The sequence below is a fragment of the Anguilla rostrata genome, chromosome 8 (genome assembly GCF_018555375.3).
Source record: "Anguilla rostrata isolate EN2019 chromosome 8, ASM1855537v3, whole genome shotgun sequence".
Lineage (NCBI taxonomy): Eukaryota > Metazoa > Chordata > Actinopteri > Anguilliformes > Anguillidae > Anguilla > Anguilla rostrata.
In genome coordinates, this window is record NC_057940.1 from 3,767,443 (window position 1) to 3,777,442 (window position 10,000).

Sequence of the window (10,000 nt, forward strand, 5' to 3'; positions counted from 1 at the left end):
GAGCCCGACGAGCTCCCGGACGAGCAGAGATTAAGACTGCCTGCAGGGGGCGCTCAAAGCTGAGGAGCAGGAGGAGAAGCCCTGCGGTTAACATGAAGAAACAACAGCTGTTCTGGCGGCCGTGACAACGATGAGGTCACCAACAGAAGGCCTCTGAAAATAGGCAGGAAGAGTGGTGGTGGGGGGAGGGGAGGCGTGGGGTTGGTCAACGGGCAGGAAACCAGTGCTCAGCCCCTGGTTGGATGACCAAGGAGTGACAGGAAGTGGCGCGCTGGGTATGATTTGTCATTTCCTTTGGACTGGGCGGCCCTCACCTGCTCTCAAGGTGACTGAAGTCGAGCAGGTTAAACTCTCTGTTGTCCTGAGAGTGATAGATGGTGTCCACATCCTGATAGACAGAGAGAGAGAGAGAGCAAGAAGGGGAGATACAGAATGAGAGAAAAAGATAGAGATTGGAAGGGAGATGAGACAGAGAATGAAAAAGGGGGAGGAAATAAAAATAGAGAAAAAGAAAGAGAGATACAGAGGAAACAATGAGGAGAGAGAGCGAGAGAGAGAGAGAGATGGAAACGGTTACTGGGACATATTGTTTTGCCTCTTGGACGTACAGATGCTGGAAGGGAACAGATGATTGACAGGTCGTACCCACTGCACTTCCTCTTTGCACCCGATGCCATTGTAGTCACATAACGCTGCATAGGTCTCTGAGAATCCCCCTGAGAGAGGGGGGTGGGGGAGGGGGAGGGAGATAGAGAGAGAGAAAAAGACACAGACAACTTAGTATAAGTTTGTGTGTGAGCATGTATGTGTTTGTGTGAATGAGCACTTGTGAGTGTACTTGCGTTTGTGTGTGCGTGTGTGTGTGTGCGTGTGTCATGTGTGTGTGTGTGTGTGTGCTGTGTGCGTTGTGCGTGTGTGTGCGCGCGTTGCGGTGTTGCGTGTGTGTGTTGCATGTAGGTGTGCATGCGTTGTCTGCCATGCAGTGCTGTGCTGCTGCGTGTGTGGCGTGTGCGTGTGTGTGTTATTAGATGTGCATGCGTTGCTCTCACCACAAGCTCTCTGCGTTTCCACAGAAGTCTCTGAGCTCGGGGAGAACTTCCGGTTCCCGTCAGAGGGGTCCCCGTCATACCGACAGATGGATGGACTGGTAGAGAGAGAGAGAGAGAGGGAGAGAGATGAAACGAGAGGGAAAATCATAAAGAGAGAGATAGAGGGGGCCGTGTTGGCTGAACCGCCAGATTCGCGGAGTCGCCGCCCTCCCTCCCGTGTACGGCGTCCGTAAGCGGCGTGCTCCCCCACCCCCCCCACCCCCCCGTTACGCCGAGCCGTTCTTGTCCTTTCCCCCCGTGAGCCGAGCGACGCCATCGCCAGGAAAACGAGCTCTCGTTGCGTCTGAAACCCACAGGCCCGTGAAATGAGACCAGATAGAAAAATTTAGGTTTAATAAAGATCAACGGCTTCGGGGAGGAAATCGCTGCCTCCGGAAAACACCGCAAGACGATGACTTATTTTTAGAGAGCGCCGGGTGCCCGGGGTCCTCGGCTCGCAGGCCCGCTCGATAAAGTTCCGTCCGATCTGCAAAAAGCCGCCTGTCACGTCAGGAGGAAGCGCTGCGTAGACAGCGCACGGATTAGTTATGACTCAGCAGACAGCCTGCGCTCGACACTTAACGCTGAAAGTTTCTGCTCCTGGAACGCCCAAACCGACGAGCAGGAAACCGCGCAGACCCACGGCGCGCCTGTACAAAGTGTCATGAGTAAAACTTGGCTAACGATATAAGCTGGCTAGCTATGGCATGTCCTCACCTCTGTAACGTTATTTGTGGTCCATACGTCTGTATCGGTGGTACGCGCTAACTAGGTTAACTAAAGTAGGCGAAGCGCTAACGTGCTAACATGTTAGGGTTAGCTAAAGTAACGTCAGGCGATAAAGCTGTGCTTAAAAATCTCGTGCCGTTCGAAGTGGTGATTTTGGGAGATGCAACTGCGCATGCGTCCTACTACTAAACGAAGCACCACCTGCGCATGTGTCCGTACACAGGTCGTCCGTAAGTGAGTGAGTGAGTGAGTGAGTGACCACAGTTTGCCATGCATAGCCCACGGCGGCAGTTCCTGCACTCCGTCGCACGCTGCCACAGCACAACCCTTCGGTGGGCAGAAGAGTTGGACGCAGGGGAGTTGTGGGGAAAAGATCCGGATTTCCCCGCCCCTTTATTGTGGGCGGAGCGAGAGAGAGAGAGAGAGTCTGTTCATTAAAATAAGCTAAGTTTTTCTCCATTCCCCCTCACGTGTTTTCAGGTAACAAAATAATGGAGTGAAATAGCAAACTAAAATAACCAGAACAAAATAGCGCAACGGGGATGCTCCTCAGCTGTTTTAATAGCTAGGGCGCTTTCTACCGATGCTTTCGCGTTCTCTCTCTCTCTCTCTCTCGTTGGTCAATCCCCGGTCTCAGACACCTACTGGGAAAAGAACGTACACTTTCAAACCCTGATTTGTAATGTCATCCAGTTGTGTGTGTGTGTGTGTGTGTGTGTGTGCGCGCGTGTGCCTACTTAACCAGTAGGCGTGGTCCTCAAGGTGCCCCGAACCTTTCCCACAAACCCGAGCCCGTCCGCACACTCCGATTCACTGCCCGGACATATTCATTAAGGTACACGGCCAAGGACAACACTGTGGTAATTTACACCCCACACTGTAACACAGGGCCAGGAGCTACCATGAACCCTTCAATGTGTGAGGTCACCAATACACGATTAGAGTGTCCCTAACCGAACGGTCTAATGCTGATGTAGCAACCGCTACCGGGTGACTGAAAGCAGCGGAGTTCTAGAACACTGACTTAGAATTAAAAAAAAAAAAAAAACATTCTAAAAAAGACAAAAAAAAACTTCTCCGCAAATCCTACTCTTCAAAGGGTAAGAAACTATAAGATAGGAAGCTGAGTGGACAGAAATAGTGCAGGAGCACAGTACCTGGTGGGACAGGTTGTTCTTCTGTCTGTTTTCATGTTTTTACCTAGTTTCATTCTAATGAGAACTTAATGTGCGACAAATAAAGAGTCTGTAGTACTGCACATAGAGAAGAGCATTCCCATCCAACCAGCTACCCAACACTCTCAGGAAAATAGGTTCCTGGGTTGTCTCCACTGGGGAACCCCATTAGGTTCTTTATGGAACCCTCTATGGCAGGTGTGGAAAGCGAGAGAGCTCCCAGATCAAACCATTTTGCAACCCGGCGAAAAAATAACCCTGGAGCTAGGCGATAGGGCCCCCCCCCCACACAGAGACACACAGAAGCGAACCCTTTGTTATCAGAGAACCTCCGGTCCTCCCAGACACAGCAGGAAGCCCTCCTTTTATTCCTCTCTCTCTCTCTCTCTCAATTACAGTTACTGACTGTAGAGTTGGGTCTTACTAGCCTCTCTTTGCAGGGGTCTTGTGTTTGTTTTTTTGTTTTCTGTTTTTTATCATCACTTGCATTTATTGTGAAATCTCTCTCTCTCTGTTTCTATCCTCTCTTGCTCTTCCTCTCCCTCTCTCTCCTCTCACTCTCCCTTCTCTCACCCTCTCTCTCTCTCTCTCCTTCTTCCTCTCTCTACTCCCCCTCTCTCCTCTCCCTCTCTCTCCCCTCTCTCCTCTCTCCTCTCCCCTCTCTCTCTCCTCTCTCTCTCCTCCCCTCTCTCTCCCCCCTCTCTCTCTCTCTCTCTCCCCTCCCCCCCTCTCTCTCTCTCTCTCCTCCCCCTCTCTCCCCCTCTCTCTCTCTCTCTCTCCCCCTCTCTCCTCTCTCCCTCTCTCCCCCTTCTCCCCTCTCTCTCCCCCCTCCTACTCCCCCCTCTCCTCCTCTCTCCCCCTCTCTCCCCTCCTCTCCCCCCCTCTCTCTCTCTCTCACTGTGGCTAATGCACTGCGGCGCTCCGAGCGGGCGAGCGAGCGAGCGAGGCCATTCCAGTAATGGCGCGCCCCGTAGCCTGTGCGCCTCTCCGCTCCTCTTCGCTCCTCTTCGCTCCTAATGGCCTCCTTCGAGAGCGAGCCCCGATCGATCCCCGGGCCCGGGCACGGCCACTCCCTGCACGAGCCGATTGGCTGAACCAGGGCCCCCCCCTCAAGGCCGGGCCTGGCCCCGTAGCTGGAGCCTCCCAGCCCCTCAGCCCCTGACTCACACGGACGGCATCGAGCCGACCAGAACACCACGGCTGCCATCTTCTGATAATAATAATAATAATAATAATAATAATAATAATAATAATTCCTCAGATTTGTACAGCGCTTTTCTAGGTACTCAAAGTCGCTTTTTTCGTGGGGAAACAAAAAGAAAGAGAAATAAAACTTTATTAGGTGAAAGAATAAAAGAACAACCGTGATGACAGTGGTGCAGTCAGCGGTCATGTGTTGCAAAAGGGATTGCATCACAGGCCATGCAGCTGTATTTTATGATGTGCGTGATGCACTGGCATATTGTTACTGTATATTGATGAACCAGTTGAATGAATGATTGATTGATTGCCTGACGGTTTGCCAAAGATTATTGTTTTAAGGAAAAGGTACACCTCGTTTATAATGAGACAGGAAGAAACTATGAGATTTCACTTCATATTTCCAATGATTAATTAAAACAGTCCGAAATCACTTAGGACGATACTAAAACTTCTCTTCAGTTCCTCCTTGACTTCTGTAATCAAGGAATTCAAACCCTCCCTTCTAGAAAGACAACCTACTACTATGGGCAGTACTAGTAGTACTAGTATTTGTTGTATTGTAAAGACAAGGACTTTAAAACTCAAAACGTTAAGCCTTGAATTAAAATACAACCAATCTTACTCGTACCCTACACACTCAGGCTAACCCAAAGCAAAGCAACTTGCCTGCGATCTTTTCAATCAGCTTTTTGTTTCAAGCTGGCATGACAGATTGTTTTATAATCTCTTTAATGCTGGAGGAGATGGAGATTGGGACATTAAATAAGATTAGGTTTCCAAGAAATACACGCAGAATCAAGACTGGAAACAAAAGAACGGCCTTATTTGATTTGGGGCATGCAGTGCAACCTGAGCCCAGTGCCACTTAGTGTCTATATTAACCCTGAAGAGTAGATTTTTTTCGGAATGTTTTTTTTTCTTATTCTAATTCAGAACTAATTCAGATTGCTTGCTTACCAGTAGAGATTGTTACATCAGCATTAGAATGTTCATAAATTTTTTAAAATAAATTGTCACTATTTAAACAAGTTCTTCCTTCCCCTAATAAGACAGCTCAAAAGCACTGTCTTACAATTTAGAGGGAAAAAAAACATTCCAGAAAACCTAGTCTTCAAAGGATTAAAGGGTTAATGGGATTTGCTGAATTAGTTGGAATCTACGTCCCACCCTGTAAGGCAAAGAAAGTATAATACTGGTACTCTATCCTGGTGATCTACTTCTCTGCTTTAATCTGCTGGCACATTAATGTGAGACATGAGCATTGACAACAAAACACGAAGAAAACAAAATTGGAAATGTTATTTTTTAAAAAGTTACACATGTAACCACGACTTCGCTAAAGTGCATCGAGCCACAGAACAATGCGCACGCTAAATATATATATATATATATATATAATCTAAATATAGGCTGAAAAATAGACTCAACAGGAAGTTTCAGCTTGGCAGTCTGAAACAAAATTAAAAAATTAAAAAAATACAACATTTTAAAATACTCCCTCGGAAGAACAGCGACCAATCACAAAGCTCCGTGACGCCAGCATGTACACCCAGAAAACAGCTCCAAAAACTAGCAGGTCCAGACGCTCACTGCATTAATACCCACCGACACCAAGCAGCCTCAGGCCAGCACAAAATGAACACAAAGCTATCGGAATCAACCAAATTGTCACACAGTGGAATTTTTTTGTTGCTCGTTGGAACCACGGACTGTGGAAAAATATGGACAAAGTCACTGTGACGTCACCCATTGACTCTCCATGGGCTTGGTGAAAAGGGTTTTTTGAAGCCTGGGAAGTGTAGTTCGCGGGCACCGCCATGTTGTACAAATCTGAGCATGAGACTACGCAGTAGGGACATCCACTAAGCGCGTGACATACAGTGACTCGGTAGTGACGCAAACTGTCCCTGATTTATGTACAAAATATTACCGGCTTGTCCAAATAGCAACTTAAGAAATCGGCATATGGGTTAGACATTAGACAAAGAAAAAACACCTGTTGCGACTTATCGTATAGTTACGATTAACTTACATTAAAACGGTTGGCTGAAACACCCACTGTACACCGCAGTGGCGCTAGTGAGCAACGTCTCTCAACAAGACAAGGAAGCGAGCTTCAGAAAGGCAGCCCGGTTTTTGTCACTTGATTTGAACCCACAGAAATGTACAGACCTGACTGATGCACTTTCGGGCCCTTGAAGCAGAACACACACTTTGGCCGGCTACCCGAACAAAGTTCAAGTAAATTAAATAAACAGCAATGTTCTGATGGAACAGAAACACTGTGAATCAAGCTTGGTCATAGAAACTGGCCGTCATGTTCCAGAAATATAGCTTATATATATATATAGAAATTAAAAATGAATCCTCTCCCAGCAAATTAAACAGGCTTGGCCCCAATTTCCAAGCCTTACAGATTTGAAAAACTCCAGCTTCCTTTGAGTGACAGGGGTCTGCATGAAATCACTGGCTCTGTGTGGAACTGCCAGTCATAACCTTCAGGGAATACATTACCAGCTCCCTGGTGGTGAGAATAATTTCTTTTTTTAAACACATTAACAATGATGAGCTCAATAACAAGGTATTATTTACACATGCATTACTATCGCTGAATTTATTTGTGGTCTGAAAATGGCCGCTGCTTTCATAGCCAACGTGTTTGATACCGAGTGTAAGAAGACTTCTGATCGCATGTTAGTTTCATGCACAGTCTACTTGTGCCAAAGCGTTTGGAATCCAGTCGTATATATGTCACATCATTTAAAATGAATTGTGTGTGTGTGTGTGTGTGTGTGTGGATGTTTGTGAGAAAGACAGAGAGATTTAGTCAAAACAAGGACTTACGCAAACACAGAGTTGTTGAAGATTCGAGAGAGGGCAAAGTTGATGTGGCTGATCACATGATCAAGGTGATCACGTGACTGGAGCCTCAGGGAGGATGTGGACTTGTCCGTTTCTATGACAACCTGTATGGGATAGATGCGTGAGGAGAAAAGGCGAGAGACCGCACAGCCATTTTTGAATGCTTCTGAAACCTCACCCCAAACCACAGGCTCTGTAGCCATGCCCACCTCTCCCCACACAGAAAAGAGTGTCACTAATTTACAGAAATAATAACAAGCGAACAAAGAATTTTCACATTTCAGTGACACCACTTGATTAAGGTTTATGTTAAAGTAAAAATGATGCTTTGACCATCACAGCAGCCTTTGTTCATTGTGATTAGAGTAAATTCTGTCCCTGGCAATTGGTACAGTGAGTCTCAATGTGGCTCGAACCTTGGGGTCCATCTGATGGAAGGAACCATGAGTAAAAATGAGCCAAAATGGTGGAAGGCTACCGTTTCCTGAGTATAAATGAGCCAAAATGGTGGAAGGCTACCGCCTCTGGAGTAAAAATGAGCAAAAAATGGTGGAAGGCTAATGTTTCCAGAGTAAAAATGAGCCAAAATGGTGGAAGGCTACCGCCTCTGGAGTAAAAATGAGCCAAAATGATGGAAGGCTACCGCTTCTGGAGTAAAAATGAGCAAAAAATGGTGGAAGGCTAATGTTTCCGGAGTAAAAATGAGCCAAAATGGTGGAAGGCTACCGGTTCCTGAAAATGTGTTTCTTACCTGCTGCTCGGGGTGAGTGTTCATTGCGCGAATCTCCAAGAAGTTGAAAGTTGTTTCGACCTGAAATAGCACCAGCCATTATTAGGACTGCTACCCCATGAATAGTACCACCATACAGTCTTTAAAATAATGACCAATACTGCCCAAATTGTCTTAATAATAACACACAGCATACTGAGTATACTCGCACACTATCTTCAACACAAACAGCACATGCCAAAATAGCCTTACTAATAAATAAAAAAATAGTACCCCAAGCATTCCGCAAGTCTCCATCGTCATCATAAATAGTAAACCTTAAATGGTCTTATTAACTACAGACAGTACCACACACTGTCTTCATTATCACAATCAGTGACACCCATTTGGAATCATTTACCAGTTCCCCCCCACCCCCCATAACAGCATCCTTCCATCCATCCCTTTGTTTGTTTGTTTATTTATTAATTATTTTTAAAAATATTCTGTGGCAGACTCACGCTAAACGAAACAAAGCTCCGATCGAGCGATTTCGGCACGCGCCCCACGGGGAGAACCACCGTGGCCCCGCGGCGGAAAAGACGGTGAAAACGACAACGACAGGAACGTCACACACACACACAAAAACAACAAAAAAAAAACAAAATGGTCGGTCACCTTTGTCGGCACCTTGGCCGCAAGAAGGTAGAGCCTCCATGCCGTCAGCACCTGGGGCAAAGACAGGTAGACAGAGGCAGACGTTAATGGAAAAACGCACCTGCAAACGACAAAGCACGTCTGCAGACAGCCACGCAAAGCCTCCGCACTTACTGCACTCTGTATCCAGCACTTACTGCACTCTAATAGTTGTAGCTTGCACTGCCCCCTAGTTTGACTTGAGCATAGGTTAGGTCGGAATAATGTTCACTGTGTGAACTGGACTTTGTGTTCTTGGTTTATGAATAGCTGTTACAAAATGAGTATTGCAGGCTACCTTATCAAACCTGTGTTTTGTAGTCGTTCCAATGACCTTCGGTATGCACTTTTGTACGTCGCTTTGGATAAAAGCGTCTGCCAAGTAAATGTAATGTAATGTAATGCTTCAGAACACACTGCTTACATGGTCCACAGTTAAAAGATCACTCCCGAAGGTGCAATCTGGACGAACTCCAGCATGGCAGCAGTGCACGTCAGACCTGGGTCAAATACGTATTTGTTTTGGATTCAAATAATTTCCTGTGCTCTGTTGATCTTGCCTAGTGTAATTGAGCCTGCCAATATGACCAGAAGGTGAGGTTTGAGTATTTCATTGGTTCGAACACACCAGGCAAGATCAGCAAAGTGTAGAAAAGTACTCAAATCCAAAACAAATACGTAGTGGACCCAGGTCTGGAACACGTACACTGGCAGTCTTGTGCTCCGTGACTTCAAAATGTGATGTCATCACCTCTGCAATGATGTCATGCCCGCGCACCGCGTGTCAGCACTCGTCCAACATCAGCTGAGAGATTCGGCGTGTCGACGCAACTTCATCTTTTAAACTCTATCTTGACAGGGTGCGCTGCATTTCCCCAACATTCCCCTTCCGTCGGCCTCCCACAGAGAAGGCTGAGCTATGTTGGTGAGATTCCGGTGAAACACTTACAGGCATGTATATATTTTATGAGCACGATAAGCACAAACAACTATATGCATTTAGCAAAATGGGGGTAAAACCGGGGTAAAATGTGTGGAATATCTAACTTCAAAAAAAAAAAAAGATTTCGCACTGACGAGAATGACTTTGCCCATATCGCCCTTCTTAAAAATATGAATTAATTTTGCTCTATGGCTGCTGTTGCTATCTTTCATGAGGAATTATGATTAATTCTGGCGCAGAATTGGCCGAGTGACGTAGCAGGAGACTTTTTTGTTTGTGGTTTATGTTCCCATGCACACTTACTGTACACTCCAATTCCTATTTTCACATTTCCTTTTCAGCTTTTATTGCCGGAAGAGAGAGAATGAGAGAGAGAGAGAGAGAGAGAGGGAGAGAGCGGGAGAGAGAGAGAGAGAGAGAGAGAGAGAGAGAGGGAGAGAAACTGAGAAAATCAGCTTTAAAAGAATAGCTCATCTCAACTTGGTAATGAGTGACAGTAATTAATCTCATCCATAATTTAAAGTGTAATTAACGGGCTTCATCTGGGGCTTTGATGCCACATCCACATCTCTCTCTCTCTCTCTCTCTCTCTCTC

The 10,000-nt window shown here is 46.3% G+C and overlaps 1 protein-coding gene across 1 annotated transcript in view; it reads right to left on the bottom strand.

Annotated features, from left to right (window-relative positions):
- carmil3 (capping protein regulator and myosin 1 linker 3) overlaps positions 1-10,000 on the bottom strand; it is a 55,959-nt gene that overhangs the window by 35,282 nt on the left and 10,677 nt on the right. Inside the window, exons 3-8 of the mRNA XM_064345535.1 lie at positions 8,445-8,495; positions 7,809-7,868; positions 7,040-7,161; positions 1,050-1,144; positions 646-716; positions 315-388 (exon numbers count right to left, since the gene is read on the bottom strand). Of these exons, the coding sequence (XP_064201605.1) occupies positions 315-388; positions 646-716; positions 1,050-1,144; positions 7,040-7,161; positions 7,809-7,868; positions 8,445-8,495 (473 nt within the window). The remainder of the gene's footprint in view (positions 1-314; positions 389-645; positions 717-1,049; positions 1,145-7,039; positions 7,162-7,808; positions 7,869-8,444; positions 8,496-10,000) is intronic.